At 38.0% G+C, this 25,896-nt stretch overlaps 1 protein-coding gene across 4 annotated transcripts in view; it reads left to right on the forward strand.

Moving 5' to 3' along the window:
- Nucleotides 1-25,896, forward strand: part of Rsu1 (Ras suppressor protein 1) — a 197,292-nt gene that overhangs the window by 76,850 nt on the left and 94,546 nt on the right. For 2 of the 4 annotated variants that reach the window (XM_074056593.1, XM_074056591.1), the window contains exon 8: nt 21,261-21,393. The exons of the other annotated variants lie outside the window; for them this stretch is intronic. In XM_074056593.1, the coding sequence (XP_073912694.1) occupies nt 21,261-21,393 (133 nt within the window). The remainder of the gene's footprint in view (nt 1-21,260; nt 21,394-25,896) is intronic. 4 annotated transcript variants of the gene reach the window in all.

A 25,896-nucleotide genomic window follows, 5' to 3' on the forward strand; every position in this document is an offset into this window, starting at 1 on the left:
TGTGTGCTCTCACTTTATCATGTAATAAATCCCCTTGTTGTGTTTGCCCTTGATCTGATGTCCGCATGTGAGGGAGAACATACGATTTTTAGTCTTTTGGGCCAGGCTAACCTCACTCAGAATGATGTTCTCCAATTCCATCCATTTACCAGCGAATGATAACATTTCGTTCTTCTTCATGGCTGCATAAAATTCCATTGTGTATAGATACCACATTTTCTTAATCCATTCATCAGTAGTGGTGCATCTTGGCTGTTTCCATAACTTGGCTATTATGAATAGTGCTTCAATAAACATGGGTGTGCAGGTGCCTCTGGAGTAACCTGTGTCACAGTCTTTTGGGTATATCCCCAAGAGTGGTATTGCTGGATCATATGGTAGATCAATGTTTAGCTTTTTAAGTAGCCTCAAAATTTTTTTCCAGAGTGGTTGTACTAGTTTACATTCCCACCAGCAGTGTAAGAGGGTTCCTTCCCTCCCCCCACCCCCCACATCCTCGCCAACACCTGTTCTTGGTGGTGTTGCTAATGATGGCTATTTTAACAGGGGTGAGGTGGAATCTTAGTTTGGTTTTAATTTGCATTTCCTTTATTGCTAGAGATGGTGAGCATTTTTTCATGTGTTTTTTAGCCATTTGAATTTCTTCTTTTGAGAAAGTCTGTTTAGTTCACTTGCCCATTTCTTTATTGGTTCATTAATTTGGGGAGAATTTAGTTTTTTAAGTTCCCTATATATTCTGGTTATCAGTCCTTTGTCTGATGTGTAGCTGGCAAATATTTTCTCCCACTCTGTGGGTGGTCTTTTCAGTGTAGAGACCATTTCTTTTGTTGAGCAGAAGCTTTTTAGTTTTATGAAGTCCCATTTATCTATGCTATCTCTTAGTTGCTGAGCTGCTGGGGTTCCATTGAAAAAGTTCTTGCTTATACCTATTAGTTCCAAAGTATTTCCTACTCTTTCCTGTACCAACTTTAGAGTTTGTGGTCTGATATTAAGATCCTTGATCCATTTTGAGTTAATATTGGTATAGGGTGATAAACATGGATCTAGTTTCAGTTTTTTGCAGACTGCTAACCAGTTGAAAAGATTTTTCTAAAGTACAAGCAGAAATTCTGGAATATTGATTTATATCTCTTTTAAACTATATTTTGCAAATTGTATTAGTAGCTTTTTGATATGTTGCTTAATTGATTATATTTGTCAAATAGGGTACATGGTGTTACATATCCAGTGTTTCTGCAAACTTAATGTCTTCAGTCCATTTTTGTGCTGATGTAACAAAATACCCAAGACTGGGTAGTTTATAAAAAACAAAATAATTTGGAATCTTGGGAGGGCTGCTGTCTGCTTCCAAGATGGTGACTTGTGCTGTATCCTCCAGAGTGGAGTGCCATTGTGCCTTCTCTTGGCTGCTGGCAACCTAATCTCAGTCATAAGAACTCCACATTTATGACCAAATCACCCCCAAAAGGCCACACCTTTTTGTACTGTTAGTTGGTGATTTAAGTTTCAACCTGAATTTTGGAAGGCATAATATTGAAACCATACCACTTAGGAATGTCTTTTCTTTTCTTTGTCAGTTCTAGGATTTGAACTCAGGGCCTCAAGCTTACTAGGCAGGAAATCTATTACTTGAGCCACACCTTTTTTACTTTTAGTGATTTTTGAGATAAGGTCTGGCATTTTGGACCAGGGCTGACTCAGACCCCCAGTCTTCCGATCTGCAGTCTCCTGAATAGCTGGGGCGACAGGCATGAGCCACCAACGTAGCTTATTTGTTAAGATGGAGTCTTGCTAACTTTTTGCTCAGGCTGGCCTCAAACTGGGATCCTTTCGATCTCTGTCTCCTGGGGACTGAGCCATTACTCCTGGCTATTGTAATTGATAGATAATTTGTCTGGGTATAAAAATCTTGAGTTGCCTCAAATTTTGCTGAAGTAATGTCAGAGCCAGCCTGGTTTTTCTACTTACTAGATAACTTGCTTTTTGTACTTGGATGCCCATAGGATTATTTACTCAAAAAAATTATATATATATATATATATATGCACACACACACATATATTTTCTCTCACACACACTCTGTATTTATTGAAGTATAATGCATACATGCTTGTAGCTCTATGAATTATGAACATGTTAAAATCTCAAGCAACAACTTCATAAGTCAAGAAATAGAACCTCTAGTGTCTCAGAAGTCCTTTTAGGCCCTCTTCCAGTCATTAGTTAGGCCTTCCTTACTGCCCAGAGGTAACCATTGTCTTAGCTTCTAATGCTATATTTTAGTTTTGCTGTTTTGAATTTTGCATAAATGGAACCATTTGCTATGTGTTCTATATTCTTTCATTTGATGATCTGTCTGGAGATTTATCCATATTGTGCATACAGCTGTATATCATTCATTTTCATTGCTCCCAGGATATGGATTATCTATACATCGTCTCCAGTTTTCATTTAGACTACATATTTGCTTAAGCAACAGCCCTGTCACTTTTCAGATGTTCCCCCATTCTGCAGCTGGCAGCAAAATTTGAAGCTCTCAGTTCACCAATGTGGGACCCGTACATCCCTTCCCTTATTTCTGTCACTTCCTTCTTGTGGAAAGAGAGGGATTTCCTAACTCACCCACTGCTCTCATTTCCTTCTAACAGGCTGTCCCACTTAGATTTTAGCCCTTCATCCAGAGGCTTTTTTGGGTGGGGGCTTTCAGGACTCTTATAGCAACCTATCTCATGTTTGAATTCCAAGCACCTATGTGTCCACTGCCAAAGCTTTCCCTTGATGTGATTTAAGTTCCTCTGTATTCAGCTAATGATCAGCTACTGGAGTAGTAACTATTTGTTTCATGCTCTAAAAGATTTTATTTATTATGGCTCATAGTCTTCCAGTAGATTTTAAGGAAAGGAAATAATAGAAAATTTCTATGATTCCATCTTATTTTAACTGTATGTCTTATAAGTTATCTTAGGAAGTAGTACATTAAAACACCTAAGGCTGATAGTACATCTTTTAATGTCATTTTAGTCTGCCATCTTCTGCCTTCCCCACCTGGCGTCTTACCTTCTACCTTTCTCATCAGTCTTTCTGCAACCCCATTTCTCCATTGTCTTGTTCAAGCTCAGACATCTGCCAACGTATCTGAAACTTCCCATTCTTCTTTGATGCTGGTTAATGCAGAAGAGTGCCTAACCAGAGGGGGTAAATTATGGTATGAGGCTAGCTTTATGTTCCTTTATAGGTTTTTAATATCAGGGAATGGAGAATTATTGTATGCTGCCTTCAAGTATGAGCTTAATATTATCATCCGTCATCCAAAAGCATCTGAACACTGCCATCAGAGCTCCTGCTCCAATGCTTCATTGAACTGTAGTGCGGCACTTTCTGTTCTTCTGTGTGTAATTTGGTGCCAACATGGCAGCCCCCTGAAGACAGAGCCATAACTTTTAAAAGGGCACAATAATTCTTTTAAAAATATACACAGGTTAAAGATTTAAAGTGATAGCAATGTTTTTGAGAAAACATGTTGTGTACAGAATGAAGAAATAGGAGACATGGCATAGTTAAAGGGAAATTTAGTCTTTATGTCTGTATCATTTTCTTTTCATTCCATGAAAATGTCCAGTTGAAAATGTGAGTAAGACTAGTGAAGGCAGATTGCCATACACTTTGCTCCCCTAACAAAAATTATGACAACTAACATGATGCATTGCATGTTACTAAAGACACACTTCTTGGAGGTACTTAATTTTAATTGTGAATTTCTTTACTCATGAGTTCTAATTCTGCTATAGTTAGAATATTAAGTGTCTCTTAAGGCCCACATGTTAAAGGCTTGGTCTCTAGAGAGGCACTGTTGGGAGGTGGTGGAACATTTAATATGTTGGGTATAGTATGAGGTCATTCTTCTTTTTTGGCAGTACAGGGGTTTGTACTCAGGGCCTTAGGCTTGCTAGGCAGGTAATCCAGCACTTGAGCCATTCCACCAGCCCAAAGTGGGAGGTCTTTAGGTCATTAGGGGATATTGGGACCCCAACCCTTTCTTCCACTTTTTCATTACCCAGCCATGAGGTGAGCAGTTTTGTTCAGCCATAATATGCTATCTCACTACAGGCCTAGAAGCAAGGGGTCAACCAGTTGTAGACTAAACCTCCAAAACTGGGAAGCAAATTAAAACTTTTCTCTTTATAAGTTGATTATCTCAGGTTTTTGTTATACTTACAGATTGCTGCCTAACACAAAACTCTATATTCACAGTCTGGCTAATTTTCTCACTTGGTACTGCAGATTATAAATTTCACTACCCAGTGGATCTCCACTCTCATGGCCCTCCTCATATCTCCCACAGCTGAAATTGTGCTCCTCCTTAGTTTTGCATTTATGTTGGTGACATCACCTTCTTGCATTTTTCACCTATAAGCCTGGGTGTCAGCTTCTATACTTGATCAAGTCAACTGTCTAGACTGGAAGTCCCCACCTGTTTTATTATGACAATAGGGCAGTGGTAGCAATAGTCATGTAGTACTGAATAGCACATATCTCTGTCATACTTGCTTTGTGACAGACACTGTTCTTCATCTTAACAGTTATTAATGGTTTTCATCCTCTAGTAACTGCATAGGGTGAATACTTCTGGAACTCATCTTGCAGACAAGGCAGAGATGATAAATGTCTTGTCCAAGGTCATTGTTAGTAAACAGTGCACCTGAGGTTTCAGTGGAAATGTATGGAAATGGAAATGGATTACCAGAACATTACTTTCTGTGTTTCCTACCCATTTCTGAGCCACTCAAAAATAGTGTTTGGAAATGCAAGTCCCTGAATATAAACATTGAAGGGTTAATCTCAGGTCTAGCCTAATTTGTGAAGAACATTTGATAACTCATTCCACCATGATTAGTGTCAGATCACTAGGGAAGTGGCTCAGGGCTCAAGGCCACTTACCAGTGAGCCTTTGTGGTGGTGGCGGTTGCTTTGTACAGAGTGACTACAGTGCTCCATATTGGAAATGGAGTTTGGACTCCATTCTTTGCTGCATTAACCCTTCTGTTGTTTCTTAGTTATGTGCAGAGAAAGTAGAGCTCCTTGGTGTAGCTGATAGGCTCATAATAATCACCCTACATGTCTCTCTAACTTCTCTCTCATGCTTCCCTGTTGCTCTTGTGGTCTTGCTTTTGGCTTTGGGGGATTTTCCCTTATTCCTACAGACTCTGCTTTGTTTACTATGACATGGTTATCTGTTACCTCCTCCAGAGAGTCACATCTAAGCTCTTCCCTGCTACCTATACTCTGGATAAGTCTTTGGTTCTAATTATCTTGCTTGTGTATCATGTGAACTACTGCACCTTGGGCACCTTAGGGACAGACAGCTCCTTTATCTTTGGTGACACAGATTGTCCTAAAGTCAGTGTTTATGAATGACTAAATACCTTAAAGCAGTCTTTCTACAGCTCTAATTCCTCAGTTGTTGAAAATGGACAAATTATCTCTTCTGGGTTGGATTGCATGCTTCCTTCTCTTTCGTATACTGAGGTCCTTACCCCCAGCACCTCAGAATGTGACTGTGTTTGCAGATAGAACCTTAAAAGAGGTGCTTAACTTAAAATGAGTCTTTTAGGGTGATATGAATCCAGTAAAACTGTACCTTTACAAAAAGAGATATGGATAAGAGGCCCAAGGGGCATGCTGGTATGGAGGAAAGACCGTGTCAGTACACAGCTAGGAGGTAGCTATTTGCAAATCAAGGAATGAGAGGAGAAACTAAATCTGCTGACACCTCGATCTTGGACTTCAGCCTCTAGAACTGAGAGAAAATAAATGTATTTTATTTAAGCTTTTTAGTCTGTGGTCCTTAGTCAGGAACTTAGCCAGCCTGAGCAGACTAACACAGTGGCATTTGAAATAACTTAAAAACTCTGTGATAGCTTGAGGGTTGTGTCCTTGTGTACCACTTGTGCACATGTGTGAGGTAGCTATGGTCCTTAGAGTAACTTAATTTCCATGTAGTGCCTTTAACATGAGTGCATGAGAAAACCTGTAGCAAAAATTGAAGCAAAGAGACCTTTCTGTTTACCTTGAGTTAACTGTAAAATTAGTATGTTTTTCATTCCCTAAGCATTCTTGTTGATATTATGCATGTTGTTTTGTGACATACTCAGATATCTGTGTAATTCAGGTACTTGTTACAGTAATTTGGTGAGTCTGTACATTTCTATTTGATACTTGATTTCTATTCAATGTTGATATGTATTTATAGATACATTTTTTAAATAGATGTTTATTCAGTGACTATCCAGAATACTTCATATGATAAAGTGTATTTTTATGTCATAGCCATGGCTATGTATTCTTTTAAATATATTCAGCCAGTTGCCCTGACCCCAGTGTATATGAAAGTGTGCTTGCCATTGTCATTGTCATATTTTCTCTAAAAGGGAAGGGGTTGATGGAAGAAAGATAGCTAAGGGTTGGAAGAATAAAAGAGAGTGAGCAGACAACTGACCTAGCCAAGTAGGAAGGACAAGACCTTGGTTCGAAACCCACTTTTACCATTTACTGGCTCTGTGGCCTTTGGGACGCGTTAGTCCTCCTTGGACCTTGTTTCCTTAATTATGAAGCATGATTAGATTACATGATGTCCTTTCTTCACATTTGTTGAGGTCAAATTGCTACCAAACAAAAAAAAATTTCACCTTGTGAATATTTTTTGGGTCTCTTGATGGTCAAAATTAAATAAAATGTTAAGCGTGAATAATGCATAAAATGTCACATATGAAGAATTTATTTGCAGATTTAGGTTGTTATTTTGTGCTTAAAACAATATATTAATTTTGTTTCCCTTTTTCTGATGAGAGTTTATTGATAGTAGTGGTTAGGAATATCAGGATAGTCTGGAATTTGGAAGTGATTGTAGTCAGCTGGAATTTTGGGGTTGACAGTGCTGTGTTAATGAGTTATAATCAGAAAAATTGGTTAGAAATGCTAATGCTTGGAGCCCAGCCAGAATCTGACTAATTTAAGCTCTATTTTTTGGTAAATAAATTGGCTTCAAAAACACCTTCATGCATTGAAAATGATTTTGTAATTGTTGATTGTTTTCTTCTTGAGTAGAGTATCATAGTACTCTCTCTCTCTCTCTCTCTCTCTCTCTCTCTCTCTCTCTCTCTCTCTCTCTCTCTCTCTCTCTCTCTTATTTGTTACTGTGGCAGTATTTCATATTTTTAACCAAAGGCAGTTGGCTTTCCAAAAATACTGGAAACAAATTCATGATGTAATCATTCTCACCCACACCCAAAATTGTGGTAGATCTCCATTTTCACTGTTATTTATAGTAAGGCTTTTTTATGTTAGGATTTGTAAATTATCAAAGTAGATCCTTAAGAGGTGGAGTAGACTCTTTTCCCTTGAGTTTTATAGTTATCTTGATTTCATTTTTTTACTCCTTGCTGTTAAAATTTTAAAGCATATTAGTTTATGTCTTTGGCCTTTGTGTGACTCTGGATTACCACAATATAATAAGTTATCCTTTGTTTATGTTAGTGTACTTCATAGCTATATGTCCAAAATGCCAGAGAGAACAACTTAAAGGAGAAAGATTTATTTTGGCTTGTGGTTTCAGACTGTTCAATCCATGGGTGCTGGACCCCACGTGCTTGAATAGATCACGATGGCAGTGAGAGTGAGTAGTGAAAAAGGTTCTTCACTCATGTTAAACAAGAAGCCAAAAGTGAGGACGGGATGAGGACAGGACTGGAGACTAGGTATTACCTTAAAGTCACACTGCCCCCAAACCTACCTACTTCCCTCAATGAGGCTCTACCTCCTTAAGTTTTCAGAACATCCAGAAGTAGCTCCACTGGCTGGGGACTGAGTCTTCGACACATGAGTTTGTGGGGGGACATTTCATATTCAAACCATGACAATTAGTTTGTGAATGCTTATTTCCCTTTTTTCACCTATATAGATAAAAAACAATATAAGTTATTATCTGAGTAGAAGGTTGTGATTTCTACCTTTTGTCTACTTGTGGTTTTATTGTGTTCCTTTTGAGGTACACTCTGTATGTGTATGTGTGTGTTTATCACATGAATGTGTAAAAATACTACTTTCAGGTAGGTATGGTTTTCCTTACATTGCTTCCTTCTCAGATATTCATGTTAATCATAAAAAACAGTGAAAATAAGTTTCATCAACACTCATTAAAATGGAATGTTAATACATAACCTAAAACATTTAGATTGTTTTCTTTTGTGTGTGAAAATTTTCAAATACATTGAAAATTAAAATTGTTGCAGCATTTTATGTAGACTTGGTAATTGTGTCACTCACCATTCTTAATTATCTTAATACATATTTTATGTGACATAATATCCACATCCTTGCCAGCTACAGCCTCTGCAGAGAGTATAACACATAGCACCAAAGTAATAAAAATATAAGCTCTCCAGTGTGAAGCAAAGCTGAAACAAGCCATTTTTACATATAACTTATGTTTAGGTTCTGTGTAGTAGGTTGATCCCTTACTTAACCTTTAATAAAATTGGATTCAAGGGTATTTATATATAAATAAAAAATAAAGTTAATTTCATTTCATACTTCCATATGAGCAAGTGCCTTGGAGTGCATTTCAGTGACACCTAAACTTCAGTGTGAGTTTTATTGGCTGAAAAATCTCCACACTTTCTTAGCACCAGTTAGTGAGGTCAGGCATGGAAAATGGAAGGTTTGCCACTTCGGAATGCTGTTGAGATGAGTATTGTTAAGACTGTGCAATCATATTCACACTGATTGCATTAGTCTGTATTTGTTTAGCCTTTTATCCCCTATGATTTGTAGAAAGATATTTCCTCTTTTTTACTTATTTTTTAGATTAAATTTTGATAATTCCCATACCTCCAGACCTCTTTAAAGGACTCTATAGTTATGTGTGTGTCTAGATTGTGCTCAGGCTCCTGCTGGAAGTTGCATCACAGTAAGTCTATTTGTACGTGAGGTAATGGATCAGCGGTCAAGGTCTGATTATAAATGTTTGGTGGCAAGGCAGTAGTCTTAGGTCTCTTCATCACATCTGACCACAGTCTCCCTTTGGTGCTCATATCATAGTGTCCTGGGAAGTGGAAAGAGATAGGGACCAGGAGGGTTTATCTTATTGCTTCCTACCCTGACCCCAGCAAAAAGAAAGCAACATTTAAAACTATCAAAAAGTAAGGTCTCTCAGAAGTGCTTATAACCAGTCATATTCCTTATGAAATGTGAGTCATGGCTGCAATAGTATAGAAGTTTCCATTTAAGAAAATAAAGATAGATGAAATATGGCACATTAGAGAATTCCATGCTTCTTCAAAACACTGTGGCCTGCCACGCTGCTCACTCTCTATACCCTGCCACACTGTTTATCCACCTCCCTTAGCCTGCCTGCTCTATAGGGCTCCTTTCCCGTGTCCTCTCTAGACTCTAACCTATTTCTCATTTTCCTCTAATAATAATTTTCTAAAGATAGTTTCAATTTCCATCATTTGTGTGGTAATTTTCCTAAGGAATCTGTCCTAATGAAATTTTATTCTTTTAAAAATGACTTCTTCAACATTTGAGGGGTTTTTTTCCTTAAAAAAAAAAAACAGATAAATTATCAGATTAAATAAAAACATCCTCCCACTATGTGTTTTGACTGTTGAATAGCAAAATGTCTGCTTTTATTAGTGTATTCTGTTAAAAATATGTACTCTGCCCTATTAATAAAAGTATGTCATATTCCTTAAAGTAATCTATGGATTTAATGTAGTCAAAATCTCAGTGATTTTTATAGTAATATAAGAACCCATCCTCAGGTTTATACAGGATCCCAGTGGGCCCCAGATTGTCAAAACAATCTTGAAAAATAACAGAGCTAGAGGACTCATGCTTTCTGAGTTCAAAGCTTGCTACATAGTCATAGTTATCAAAACAGAGCGGAAGAGGCTAACAGTATTATTGGTCAGTGGTAGAGTGCTTGTGCAGCATGCTTGAAGTACTGGGTTTGATCCCTAGCACCTCCAAAAAACTCCAAAGAAATCAGAGTGGCACTAGCATAAAGGCAGTCACAGCGAACAGTGGAACACAATAGAGAAACCAGAAATAAACCCTCATGTACATGGTCAAATGATTTTTGACAAGAATGTCAAGATCATCAAGTAGAAAAAAGACCAATGCTGCTGAGAAAACTGGATATCCATGTGCAGAATGAAGTTGGGCCCCTACCTAAGAATACATACAAAAATTAATCTAAAATGGGTCAAGGGCCAGGATAGAAGAACTGGAACTAGCTCGAAAACTCTTAGAAGAAAGCATAGAGCAACAGCGTCATGACGCTGGATTTGGGGATGACTTCTGGATATGATACCAAAGGCAGGGGAAATAAAAGAAAAAACAGACAAAGTGAGCTTTATGAACATTTAAGTGTAATCAAAAGACACAGAATGGGAGAAAATATTTGTAAGTAATATGTCTTATAAAGGATTAATACTCAGAATATATAGAAGAGTACTCCTAAAATTCTACAACAAAAACACACGACCTGATTGAAGAATGGAAGAAAGACTTGAATATCTATTTCTTCAGAAAAGACAGACTAGTGACTAATAAGCTATTGGAAAAAAGCTTTACATTCATTAGGGAAATCCAAATCAAACTACAGTTAGATAGTTCCTCACACCCATTAGAAGACTATGACAAAAATGCAAACAAACAAAAACAGAGAGTGACAGGTATTGGCAAGGCTGTGAAATTGGAACCTTTGTATATACACCGTTGGTGGGGGTGTAAAATGGAAAAGCCTCTATAGAAAACAATATGGCTGTTCCTCAAAAAATTAAATATAGAGTTACCATATGATTCAGCAGTTTCATTTCTAGACATGTGCCTCAAAGAATTGAAAGCAGGGTTTCAAAAACATTTATACATAGAGTGTATAAATAAACTTAAATAAATAATAAATAAATAAAATAAACACATATATACACAGAGTGTATATATAAACTTATATCAGAGTTATTCACAGTAACTGGAATATGGGAGTGACTCAAATACAAGTCAACAGATAAATGGATTAGCAAAACATGGTGTGTAAATTCAATAGAATATTATTTGGCCTTAGGAAAGGAAGGAGAATTTAGCATATGCTACTGTATAGATGAAACATGGAGGCATTGTGTGAAGTGAACGGGTCAGTACAAAAAAAATGTAAAATTCCACAGATGAAATATATTGAATAGTCAGAGTCATAGACAGATAGTAGAATGGTTGTTGACAGAAGCTGAGAAGAGGTATAACTGGGCAATTATTGCTTAATAGGTATAGAATTTCTATTTTATAAGAGGAAAAGAATTATAGAGATGGAGGGTGGTGGTGATTGTTGCAGAAAATTCTGAATGTATTTAATATCTCTGAACTGTAATCTTAAAATAACTCAGATGATACATTTTATGTTATAGGTATCTTAATGCAACAAAAATTTACAAAAAAACTAACCAACAAGCTAGTAGTAAAAGTAATGGATTTTTTTTTAAATAACCAACAAAGTGGGAAAAAAAACCTAGAAGATAAATAAAAAGGAAAACACAAAAAGAAAGTTTATCTGCCTAATGTACTACTCCATTTTAATTTAAAAATAAAATTCTTGGAGCCAACAGAGGTTTCAAACCAAAACGAATGGTTCTGATGATAGAGTTCTGAGTCCCATGAGAGAGATGAATGACTGGATTTTGAGTATGCCTCCCCAGTGCTCTTAAACCATATCATATTGATTTTTAAAACACTGTTCAATAAATTCTACCTTCGAAAATGTACATATGAAACAGGCCTCTGATTCCTAGCACTGCTGACTACCTTGAGTCTAGGTCTGAAAACCAATAAATGTCAGTTATTTCTTTTTAAAGATAAGAACATAAGAATGTTCTCCATGGAAGATTATTGTGACTTCTTGTCTGCAAAGTTCTTGCAGCAATACCTGGCCATAGTATATGCTCAAAAAACAATAGCTAATAGAATTATGATGGTGAAGATCATGGTAAGGGTAAGCATGCATTGGTTTAGGGGGGTGACATCCTTGATAGAACTCATAATTGCATCTAAAAATTTAGGTTTCTTTTTTAGTACTCTCAATAAATATTTTGCTTTTCAAAACTGTAGAGTTTTATTTAAATTTGTGATTTTTCAGTGTGGTACATGGAACAGAAATGTCTTCATTCCCTAAGAACATGGTAGAAAGACAAACTCCTTGAACCATGAAATCCAAATTCTGGAGGTGAAACAAGTCCTTCAGAAAATTCTGATGCTCAATCATGGTTGCAAACTCCTGTTTTCTTAAAACAGCGACGTTCATAATCCCATTATCTAAAAATAGCCAGTTACAGTCCTAAGTTTATTTACTCTATGCTTTTCTTTGTTCATATGCATATATACTTATGTGTATATTCTAGTCTTTTCTCCTACACCTCGGCATATACACTCATGCCTTTAAAATTTATGACCATGTTATGACCTTTATAGCCTCCTTTTTCAGCCTTCAGTATTAATGTCATGACCGTTACCCCATGTCATTAAATTTTATTTGAAACCCTTTTTAATCTTATGAGTATATATTATACCATCCTGTAAGTGTTTCAAATTTATTAACCAACTCTTGATATTTGAGTAGTTTTCTTTTGTGTAGGTAAAATAAGCAACACTGGATTGAAAATGTATAATCAAAAATCATTTGGAGTACCTATGTTTATTTCCTCAGCATGAATTTATTACTAGGGTGGAATTACTGAGTTAAAGAGTATGAACATTTTTATCTCCCCTAGTATATATTGTCAGTTTGCCGTTCAGAAAAAAGTTCTCAATTTGAACAGCTCTAGTTGGTTTTATGCCAGCTTGATAGGAAGAAGTATATGAATTTGTGAGTAAAATATAGCTCGGTCTTGATAGCATGATGTGTTCACAGAGTAAGTGGCCGTTACTATCTTAGATCTTCTCTCTTACCTATAGATATAAGAGTTTATATCTTCTAATGTTTCTTCTTCTAATACTGCCTCACCTGACATAGACTCTGCAAGTGTTGCTGGAAGTGTGCTGTAGCTCTTGCAAAGACATGTGATGGAATAAAAATTACTGGGCAGTATATTATAGGAAATAAGCCCTGCCCCTTGAGCATTAGGGCCTCAGGACCATGTAGGAAGAGAGAAACAAATTATTTCTATCTCCAGTATAACAAGGCAATCAAGCTATACTATTATTAATAGTAAGTCTTGCCTGTGGGGGAATTTTCAGAGGGGTCTGAGATAAAGTGTTAAGTTGATGCTAAAGTAGCTGGAAAAATATTTTATCATTAAGGTGGCATTCCTGTATCTTTATAACAGCTGTAGTAAAGGACTGGTTTATGATAACTTTGTTGATGGTATAAAAGGTAGTGATACTGAAACTTATTCTTTGAACATTCACTGTTTTGTTAGTTTATGTTACTTAATCAATGACTTCTCCCTGGGTGTCCCAGGTTACTTGAGTCTCCATTAGTTCTGACACTTCCTGCTTCTGAAGAGGCCAAAAGGATGTCCTCAACACAGCTCCATGTGCTTGGGAAGGCCTGGGGATTGACAATCGTGAGGAATATGACAAGGAATTGCACAGTGAACTCAGGGGACCCCTCCAGTGCTGTGCAGCAGACTGCTGCTGTTTAGAAATCTTTTAGTCCTCTGCTGGGCAGGGTGGCATATGTCTGTAATCTCAGCTATTCTCAGAAAGTACAGATAGGAGGATCATGGTCCAAGGCCAGTCTAAGCAAAAGTTAGCAAGATCCTATTTAAAAAGCAAAAAGACTGGGATGTGGCTCAAGTGGTAGAGCACCTGAGGCCCTGAGTTCAATCCCCAGTACTGCCAAAAAAAACCCCACAAAAAACCTTTTAGTCCTCTAGGAATAAAGTCACTATTCTGAAATAGTGACTTTTGCCCCACTTCTGGTGATAGACCTTTGAGACCTGAATGAACTAGAAGTACCATGTCCTCAGAAGAGTGCCTGCATTCAGAGATCATGCTCAGATTGAGGGGATTATGAATTCCTTGAGAGAACTCTTGTATTAGGAAAATATCCTCCAAATACACATTTTCTCTCCTCTGCAAACTTCACTTAAAATAATACTGAAAATAGAGTTTTATATTTTCATAGTGCTTTCTAGCTCAGAGAACCAATTTCTATACACTCTGGCTCCTGTCCACAATCCTGTCCATTACCCACACTTGGCAGATGAGGGACCTGAAGCTCAGCAGAGGACAGGATTTGCTCACAAAGTCAGTGAGTGGTGTGTGCCATCCGGACCCGGGACCACCGGACTTTTTTCTGTATGACCTGACATTACAGGAACAACACAAAGGGAAGTCTGGCAAGCAAAAATGAAACTGCCTTTCACAATTAGAAGAGAGGGAAATCCTAAGTGAATGCCAAGCTTAAAACATGAATTATTTATTAACAGCCATACACACTTGCAAAATAAAGCTACTGTGGTGGTGTGCATTGGGAATGCTCACTGCTCTGTTGCAGGTTAATCATATTTATAAATGACTGAGAACTCTTTCTGTTCCATCTTAACCTGGACCACAGAAATCAAATGGCTGAGATGAGCATCAGATGGAAGCAATGTAAAGTGCTATTTTTCTTCATTGGGAAAAGGATTTCCGGATGTGTTTGCACCTACACACACATAAATCACATGCTGCCTTTGTGGGAGCCATTTGGCCAGGTGGTTTTGTTTTTGTTTTTAAAATCTTTTTAATTTAAATGGTACACTTCCCCCTGAGTAATTCAGAAGAATAACGGTTTATTTTAGCATGTATCATAAGGCAGACGTTTATTGCATGCACTAAATGAGCAAAATGCCTATTTTAAAAATGGGTTGCCAGAAAGGGTAAGCAGACAATTGCCAGTGACAGGGTGGCCTTGCATTCCCTGCAGAATAAATTTGAAAGCTGTCAGAAGGCATCCCAGCTTACTTTGATTGCTCTGATGATGCGCAAAGGGAGAAGCAGCCCCAGACTTAGGGCCTCAATCTGTTTAAGGCTTGATAGACCGTCACCTATAATGCAGATGTGCTGGTTACTGCCGTAAGATGCAGTTTTAAATAAGATACACTCCTTTCTACCAATTAGTGCCCACCATGTATTTTGAATTTGTTTTTAACAAATTCCCTTTCAATATACTTTAGTCTTTTAATCTCTAATCTTTTTTTTTAATTATGAAAATTATCCATACTTGTATCAACGTGAATTCTTGAAAAAGAAAACATGCATTTTACTCTTTGTTCTCTTGGCTCATATCCCTGCCTCATCTTAATTTCCCTTCTTTGAGAATACCACCATCAATAGCTTCTATATGTATCCTTTTCTCCTTTTTCACATAAGCATTTATTCATTAATGTCTCATGGGATTTTTTTTCTTCTGTCTTTTGTTCAAAAAACTGGATCATAGAAAACTCAATGTATCCTTACTTTTAAAAAATTATAGTGTAGACCTCTCTCTGGGTACATATACAGATAAGTCTATTTTAATGATTGAACAGAATTTCATAGTATTGCTGTTCATTATTCTGCTTATAACCTGGTAATGAACATTCTGGTTGATACCATTGTTTAATTATTGCAAATATTTATTATGACATTATAAGCATCCTTTTATATAGGCTTATATCATTTTCCACTCACTAAAAAAGAAGTAGGAAAAAATAGGAATATTCCATGTTAGCCGTTATCTATTATCACACATTTCTGTAATTAGTAGCCTGGCATGTTGTAATAAACATTTTTTTTAGAGATTTATCCTGTTATGTATGAAGCAGTCCTAAATGCAGCTTTTATTTTGTGTTGGAAGCATTTGTGGTTAGCTTCCAAGTGGGGATTCACTGCAGAGCAGAGATGATCTTTCAGCTGTCATGGTGTCCCATCTTGATCCCTTCATGAGCAAATCAATTACCTGGGTTTGGGCAAATCTAGTATACTAATGGTAGACTACCCAGTGAGCCATGGTTTTCTAGTTTAACCTTGTTAGACTGTGGCCTTAGATTTTTATGAGTGTGTGAAGAGAGCCTAGCTTTTAGAGTGCGTTAATTTAAATGCTGTCTGCGGCATGATTTTGAAATTAGGAAGGGGGGAAATGCTGCTTTGATGACGTGACAGATTTACTCAGATCTCCACCAATTGCATACTGTGTGATATATGATACTCCTGGCCACATGTTTTAGGATTTCAGGAAGAAATCTTACGGTGTGATTTCGGAAACAACCAATCTCCATAGGTGAAAACGAGTGTGTTTATTAATGGGGCCTCAGATGCCTATTACATTCAATCACATTTATAACTAGCAAGGAGAATGATTGTTTTTGCATGATTTAGTGTTTGCACAATTACCATTGCATGGCCAAGCTTGCTGTACTAGAGGCCTGAGAAAGAAGCATATGTGGTCCTTTTGCAGGTAATAAAATGAAAAATCCAATTTGCAATTGCAGAATAAGCCTCTGAGTGATATATGATCTTCATAGCAGCATCGGTCAGAGGGTCACCGCTAATCACGGTGCTGCCTGGCTTCCCCAGTGGCCTGCGCCTCCCAACTGAGGAGTGAGCAAAGTGAGTCTGTGTCTGGGAGCCAGCCAGTGTGTCTGTAGATGCACCACTTTCGAGCTTATTAGATCCTCTTTGTCACAGCGCTTAATCCTGCTGCCTGATCCTTGTTAGAACACCACTGGAGCGCTGCTCAGCCTTCTAATAAAGGCGATGGGTGAGGGCTCCTCGCTGGACGCACTGAAGCGTGTGGTGCTAGGGTGATTGTGGGCTGACTGACAGCAGGATGAGCTGCATCCTGCATGTTATTACTTAAAAGGGAACCTACCCCAGACAGCTGACGGATGAGCTTTGCTGAGGCAGTGGGAACTTGTTGCTAGGCCAATATGAGACGGGTGTCATCTTTTCACATGGTATAATGGCCTAGCTTTACTCTAATTATATTAACCCTCTTCTGAAATTGCTGCATGCTGGGCTGGCGCAGAGTGAGGTAAGAGAACCGAGAGACAAATAGCTTGCTGGGAGGATTACAGCTATGCAGAAGCAGGGATTGTGTTATCCACCAGTGACATTAAGTTGAAAAACAAAAGGAGAGCATCCTATCACACCAAGCACCCATCATAACTCTGAAGAGGCATTGCTTAGTTGGGCTCATGTGTGATTTCCATCCTAATCATACCTAATTGTTTCCTCCTTCAAGGTTTGCTGCAGACATTTAAATGTGGTTTTAATGGTTCTTTGTTTAAAAAATCAAGCAGCATCAAAACAAGAGGCTATTGTTTCTCTTATTTTCCCCCTGTGAACTTGAATCATACTCTTCATACTCTTCATATGAAGTACTCTTCGTACTTCATACGAATCTCTGTGAAATACCTGTGAATTTGATTTCGTAGCATTGTTTGATACTGAAATGAGTAAGAGTGGTGTGGAGTAACCCAGATTCCCTCATCTGCCCCAGCAGAATGTGCAGATGGTTTCCAAGTGATGTAAATAAAGAAGCTCATGAATAGCTCATGGTCCTTTAAGTTTCCTGTGACTTTCAGACATCAGTGAACAATTCCTTTTCCCTGAAGGGAGTGTGTCTAGCTCACATCCAGCATCTCCTGTGTGCTTCAGTTAGCAGAAGTCATTAGCAGTCCTCTACGCCTCTCCCATCTCCACTGACAGCACTAAATAGAGACATCACTTGGGACTGACAGATCTCTCGGGGGCTACAGGCTTCAGACAGAAGAGTATGGCTGACCTTTCTTGGCATTATTCCCATAGGTCTGTCTTCTATGTGCAGCAATTGGGACACATATAATTTTAGTGCATTATTTTCAGAGGATTACCATTAAAAAGACTGCAAACTTAGTAAGGAGCTGTTAAGTAGCTAACAAGAGGCTGTGCACATGAGACTGTGGGCTTTTAGGTTGTTGCTGGTAGAAGCAAGCCCCTTTTGCAATTCCCCCTGCAGGAATATGCATACATGCCTGAAGTTGAAGGATGGGCCATTGAAAGCTGCTCACTTCATGTTGGACCAGTACTTTTAGATTATTGGAGCAAGCCTTGGAATTTGGCAGGAAGGATATTTGATGCAGCTGGAGAAAGAAGAGAGTCTCTTTTCCTCACAGTCTCATTTAAGTCATGTCAGAGAAGATTTGGAATGGTTGAGGCTGGTCTGTAGCATCTTTCCAAGGCACTGTCTCTGGTCCTTGTTTCTTTCACACTGACCAATGGCCCTGAAAATAGTGATCAGAAATGATCTGTGCTCCAAACATAGCTACCTTCCCTTTTTCTGCTCTTTTCCACAAAGTAGTCTAAAGAAGTAGAAGGGAGGAAGGAAGGAGAAGGAGAATTCCTACAATCTCCATCTGAAACATGTTAGCTCAGTGTACTTGAGTTAACTCATGGCAGCGTGTGAATGATGGAAGGTCGGAAAATATTTGTTCAATAAGTAGAACTCTGCCAACCAGAAATTCAGACTGTATTTCTCAGCAGTCTGAGTTGGACGATGAGGAGAAAAGAGATTTGGGGCAGAATAGGCACTAATGGGGAGTCCTCTTTGCTTGGGAATTAGTTTACATCCTAATTCCATAAATTTAGAATTTATGTCTTTGTTTTTTCTTCTTCCCCCCACCCCATTCACTTTGGAATGCACATGCTTTCCTAAGGGCCTCTGCCATTTGTTTCATAGTCAACTCCATGCTGAGTCAGTGGTGCAGCTCATAGTTAGGAAGATGACAATATGTAAGGATATTTATTTAAAAATGTTAGCATATGTTAATTGTTCAAAGAGGTGTTATTGCAATATTCCCATAAGTGCATATAATGTATTTGATCATATTTACCTCTCTTCACCCTCAACTTCCCCTCTCCTGCTGGTTCCCTGCCCCCGGTCAGTCCCCTGTTACACTCATGACATTTTCTGTGTGTCCAGGGGGATGTTTTGATAGAGGTTTGCTCACCTGTAGCACCTATATTCCAAAATTATTTATGATCTGCTGCACCACAATCACTTGTCGCCTGGTACATGGCTCCTTCCCTCAGTGGCCCTGCATCCTCAGAGTGGAAGACAGTGTACATATCGTGCATGGAAAACGTGACACATCTGAAATACAGGCTTGTCTTGAAATGGGTGACTTCTCTTCAGAAATTTATATTCTAATTTTTCGGAAAAGGGGAAATTGGACAAAAAGAATTAGTGAGGGAATGATACAGAAGAGAGAACATAATGCTACAAACTCGATCCTAAGAGGAAGTAAGACATACAGAGAAATAGGACCTGGTGTGGTAACTCAAGCCTTTAATCCATGGGGAGGCAGAAGTCAGGAAAATCACAGTTCAAGGACAGGCAAAAAGTTTGTGAGACACTATCTCAAGCATTAAGCCAGGTATGGTAACATACACCTGTGATTCCGACTATGCAGGAGTTATAGGCAGGAGGTCTGAGGTCTGATGCCCTGGGCAAACACTCAAAAACACTCTTTTGAATCTAAAATCATCCTCCCCAAGTAAAGATAAAAACCCAGCCCTCTGCCTACCAGGACAATCCCAGGTACAATAAATAGCCAAATAGAGTATGGGCAATTCTTGGTTTTTCATTTGCCCTTGGCAGCTTTCTGGATTGTGGTTTAGCGAATCAAACTCATCAATTTCCAAGGTGACTTAATCTCTGACTAATGATGTTTAACCATCATGAGATGGGAAATTGACAGTATTGATAATCTTGGAGAGAAATATATCTGCTTATTTTTGCAGCTAATACCAACAAATTCTTACTTTCCTTGGAAGGGTCATGATGAATTACTCTCTGAATATTTACTAATATCTGTTTTCTTTAAAAGCATTTTGTACAATTGCAATCATTTCTCTTTCTCCATTTTCTGAACAGTTAAAAGTCCGTATAACAAAAAAGAGGAAAGATTCAAAGGATCTATTTGTTTTAAGAAAAAATATTTCCTCAACTTCCTAGTAAGAATTTTCATTTATACTTTAGTGCCAAGAGCTCAGATCAACTTGCAAATACGTTTCATGATCCTATCAGTTTTGACAAAATAGGCAGTAACACCTCAGAACAGGACACACATGTTACTTTTGTCATGTCTTGGGAATAATAATTGCTGGGTGCCTGTGTCCAATCAGCCCTGCACCATGAGAAGTCTGAAAGTGGACTCGTACAGTAGGAGTAAGAGAAAGGTCTTTAGTGAATCTGTTGCAGGTAAAGCCAATATACATCTCTGCTGCTTAACCTCTGCCCTGTCTGCCTTGCACAGGTAAGCACATTAGAGGAAGTTCTTTCTCACATTTCCTAGAGTGGCCTGATCAAATGGTGATATCCAGACGAGGTACTGCTTGCTGGCTTTTATGTGACCTTCATTAGCCCATCTTTATTCATCTAGGTGAAGATATAATCTGATTGCTTCTGTTGTACAAAGAAAACTGATTAGAAGTCAGGTTCAAGTCCCCAGACCAGCAATTTTCTGATCTTGGACATATTAGTTAATTTCCCTAAGTTTCCATTTCTTCACCCATAAAGTGATACTAATAACTGATGTTGAGGATTGCTGGAGAATTAAATAAGAAAGGAATTTTAAAAGGCAATTTGTAAACTGATTAGGGCTGTACAGATGTTAGCCTCAATCATTACCACATTGAGAATCACTTAGGGCTGATTCTGAGATGTGCTTAGCCTACTTGAGTAATGCCATAATAATTTTACTTGGGTAAGATTCTTGCGTTTCTTCATTCAGGTTCTACTTTGCTTGATGGAAAAAAAAAGTGGTGTTGCTCAGGTTAGACTTGGATTCACCAGCACAAATAGAGATGCACCTTGACATTGTCAAGATAGGATTTCAGAAGGTTCTGATATTATCACTTCTCTCAATCTTGAGCAAGTCTTTTGAGTCTATGTAGCGAATACCAAGAAAAATAAGGCGTATGCTACATTGGCAATAATTCCTTCCAGGTTTGCTTCTTCTTTCCTCCTCTCCACTTTCTCTTCCTTCATTTGCTTATAATTTCTTGAACAAGAGAATTGTTGCTAAAATTGCTTGGGTACCAGTGATAAATTGGAATATGGAATTCTTAAAAAATGAAACAACCCACAAGATACTTGGTATCATACTGTGGTTACTGAGCCGGACTTCTTAGACCTGATCTGCAGTAGATGAAAAGAAAAGCTGAAGGTCATCTCTTTTGTTTTCTTCCCTTCATCTTTTCAGGGAACTTGGATTTAACTGGTCAGAAGCAAGTCTTCAAAGCAGAGAACAACCCCTGGGTGACCCCAATTGCTGACCAGTTCCAGCTTGGTGTTTCCCATGTTTTCGAGTACATACGTTCTGAAACATACAAGTAGTAAGTAGACTGTGGTTTTTCTTAAACAGTAAACTGATTTTTTTTATGGTATTAATAAAAATAGTTTTTAAATTATGCAACATTGTCCTGTTCGAGGCAGTTAACACGTAGCATTTTTAAATGTTTTATTAAAAACTACATGTGGTAATTGTCTGTTATTTGTAGACTTTTTTTTTGACATTTTTCAAGGGCATTTTTACCAATTTTGTTTAGAGAATTTGTAAAGTATTAAATTAGTTGAATATTCATGACACTTAAAGAAATTCACCAGACACATTAGGATCAGAACATATTTTATTCTTCTGTGAATGCAAAGTATTACAAGTGTTAGGAACAAAATTGTTAAGCAGTTTATTTATAAAATCAGTAGAGAGTACTAGGAAAGTGTCATCCTATTATTTAAGTTTCACTCTAGTGAGATGATTACCTCAAAGACAAAAAGAAAAGACAGAAAAAGAGGCAGAGAAACCAACCAGCTTAATATCATAGCATCAGAATATCTCCAGTCCTCACTGTAGGTTTAGGGGACTGTGGGAAGGCACCCCTGGAATCTAGCTATTCCCATCTCTTTCTTCCTCTGTGTTTCAGGGTTGGAGGGAATCCTGCTCCCTCCCATCTGCTTCTGTTCTATCTTTTGTCATTCTCTTTCCAATTTATCCCAGCTCTGTACCCCCAAAACTGTCATTTACCTCAATGCTTAACTGATACTAGGCTAAAATTTAGTCTAGTTTTATACATCTTCAGAAAAGACTTGAAAAAATCTTTAATCAGATTTTAGTCATTTTCTGTGTTCACTAACATTTGAGACTTTGACATCCTAACTATGGGAGGAAGAGCTAGAACATCCTCAAAGGTCACATTCCATGAAGAGTCTCTTGTTTTCTTTTTTTTGGAATCAGAAAAATGTCCCCAACTCAACACAGATCTCAATGTTTCTATACTGGACCAGTGGAACAAGATCAAGTGACACGACAGAACCTCTGCCTGTAAATGGCTAGCTATGGTTCTGTAGCCCTCTAGCAGAAGCACAGAAGCCTTAACAGTAAATGGACTAAATGGGCTGGTGATGTGGCTCAGTGATAGAGTGCTTGTCTAGCATTCTGGAGCCCCTTGGTTCAGTCCCCAGGACCTCAAAATAAATAAAGAAACCTAAATACACTTAAAACTGCCAAAAATGGTAGCATGTCTTCATAGATAAAAATCAGCTTAAAGCATGGTTTGGACTTTTTTTAAGACAATACTCTGACATTTACCAGTGAAGTCCTAAGAAGAATAAAATAAGTGTAAGATATGTGTTATTGTTTCCAGGGCCATATAGATATATGCACTTACTACTTACTCAATCTTTAAAAAATACAAATATAGCTCAGCCTTAGAATGCATGAAAATATAATTGCAAGTTAACAGATTACTATTCATTTTGTTTTTCTTGATAATTATTGCTATGATGAATTTTTGGGTAGGATCTAATTTTTTGTGAGTAAATGTGAAGCTGCATAGAGCTTGGTCTGTTGGCATCTTAGAAAATCCTTTGTATATGGTAGTATTCAGAAAAATGTACAAATAAGCTCCCATTAATCCAGAATTAGAGGAAATACTCTGTTTATTATTCTGGTTAACATTTAAAAAATTTTATAGGTTAATGTGTAATTTTACAGAGGATTAGAATACATTGCCTATGAAAGTGCTTCTAACTAATTTCATTTAAAACAATTTATTTGTGAGTTTGTGGATCTTGTACTACCTCTGAGTCATTATTGAGAGATTAATTACTGTTGTACACTTTTAAACATGGTTTGGATTCTGAGAATAGAAGTTTGTTGCTTTGGTTTGATTAGTAGTTATTTAAAAGGGAATAGATGGCACATTTTAATCAGTAACATTATCTGATGTGTCTTTTTATTGTGGTGCTGGGGATTGAACCCAGGGCCTTGAGCACGCTAGTCACATATTCTTCTGCTTGAGCTAGGGGATTTTATTTTTGAGATAGGGTCTCATTAACTTTGCCTGGGTTGGCCTTAGACTCCTGATCCTCCTGCCTCCACCTTTCAAGTAGCTGGGATTACAAGGGAACACCATCACACTTGGCTGAATGGATCTCTTCTTATCTCCATTATTAGCATTTAACTGTTGAGAGCCCGTGTAACCTAAACAATTTGCCTGATGTAAGCTTACTTTTTCTTTCTGATTGACTTGTGGTGTACTGTATTACCTTCTATACAGCTCAATTAACATGAAAAAGTTTAAGTAGGTGTACAGTGTCATTGTATCCCCTTTCTAGGGGACCCCAGTACCTCATTTGCTACTTTCAGGGGTGTCTATGTGAGCCTGTGATGGAAGGCCACACTTGACATGACTTCTCCCATTTGTCCTTGGGAAAGAGAAGTATGTTGATATTTCTTAATTTCAGTTTTCGCCCTCCCATTCACTCTATATCTTAAAAAAAAAAAATCCCTACATGAAAATGTCACCATTGTTTCACCAAACTGATGTACACTGACTCAAATTTGAAGGTCCTTGGGACCAGGCATAGTGGCTCACACCCATAGTCCCAGTTATTTTGGAGGTAAAGATGAGAGGATCGCAGTTCAGGCCAGCCCTGGCAAAATGTTAATGAGACTTCATCTCTCCCAGGCCAAAACCTGGAGACCCTAACTGAAAATTTTTTTAAAAAATTAAAGCAAAAAGGGATGGGGGTATGTTTCAAGTGGTAGAGTGTCTGTCTAGCAAGCTGAAAGCCCTGAGTTCAAATCCCATTACTGCCAAAAAGAAAAAAGTTAGCATCCTCCTAAAGGTCCTCTGAAGGACCTATTCATGTAAAGGTGACATCAGCATATCCTCCTGTAATTGGAACCCAAATTCGTTCTTTGATTGCTTAAAGCAGCTGTTTCATAATTAGAGCATTTATAGTGTTCTTCCCAGCTATCACAAAAAATATTACCCTTTGTAGTTGGGACTTGCATACTTTTAAAAAAGTTTTACATGTGACAGCCTTCCGGGAAGGGATGTATTCATGTCACTCAGATTTGGGGGAAAAGAAGAAACAATAACAACAACAAAAAAACCCAAGTATTACATTCTGGATCTTAGTGTTAGATCCTGAGATCTGAAGCCTTGTAATACCTCATAGTCACTTCTTTGTTGCTTGTTATTTAAGCCACATGTGTCCCTGCAATAAAAAATCCTTGCATGTGTTAACATATATACACATACACACATGAAGATATATAGGTAGATCTTTAAACTACCATGTAAGCATAAGTTTTTTGGCCTTCAAAATACCAGTGAATTTCCTTTCTTTGTCTTTTTTTTTTCTTCTTTTTTTTTTTTAACCATTTAACCTATTACCTAAAAGACAGCAATAAAGAACTAATGAACTTACCAGTGTTTCATTGTCCTGCACATCCCCTGGGTGACTTTCCCGGTGTCCTTGGTGTTCTTAGCACATCCTTAAGGCCTTCTGAATGTAGGGTAGCAAGTGAAAGTACAGAAGATGGATTTATAGGCTCTAATGGAGCTCAAGAGGGGATGATTTAATTTGATGCAGATAGGAGCTTTGTTCCAGTGAGGCAGGAGGAGGTGCTGGTGAGTGTGGCTGGTCTGATGTTGAGGTGTGGTTTTTCAGAGATGTTCTTCGGGGTAACTTTTGGGGCATTCATCATGTCTTCCTCTCTGTTTCTCAGGTGGAGGGTTCTCTGTCTTGTTTTTGTTCATCTGTCTACTTGTACATAGGGACCATATTGGCTGGTGTCATTGCAGTGCCCTTTGTAAGTCATTCCTTCTGTTAAAGTAAAATAATTTGCCAGGTCTGGTTGTTGGGGATCACATCTTCCATGAGTTTCACACCATTGTTGAGTTACACAATCACCTTTTAACTCTTTATTCGTTGGTGGCCATCTCCTTGTTTGACCCCTTTTATTTCTGACTCTCTATTTCTGTACAGTTATGATGGACCAGTCACCACTCGTTAGATTTCCAGAAGGTGGATTTTTCTGCAGGAAGGGCAGTCCAGTTAAAGTCAGGGCTCTTGACAAGATGCATTGTGAAAGGTAGTAACTCACACTTTTCACATTTCCATCAAAGACTGTGAAGAGAGACCACAGCCATTTTAATAGCTGACAAGTTAACTCCTGTCAACAAGTTAACAAAGGAAGAGATTTGTCAAATGCTAGGCTGAAAATGTGGTGGCTGAAAGAGCATTTGGAAAACAGGCATCCCCATGAAGGCTGCAATTTGCAAAGACTGGCAACCCCACATCCTCATTTCCAGTCTGGCATAACTCAAAAGATGCTTCCTCTTCATTCTTCAAATCTTGTGGCTTTCCTTTCTCTGTGGGGACGGGTACCCCACTCATCTGGCATTTTTTATTTGTTTTTGCAGAACTGGGGTTTGAACTCAGGACCTCATGGTTGTAAGGCAGGTGCTCTACCACTTGCCCCACTCCTTTTTGCTTTAGTTATTTTCAGAGAGGGTCTCAACCTTTTGCCTGGACTAATTTGGAAG

This window comes from Castor canadensis, chromosome 15, assembly GCF_047511655.1.
Source record: "Castor canadensis chromosome 15, mCasCan1.hap1v2, whole genome shotgun sequence".
In the NCBI taxonomy this organism is placed as follows: Eukaryota; Metazoa; Chordata; class Mammalia; order Rodentia; family Castoridae; genus Castor; species Castor canadensis.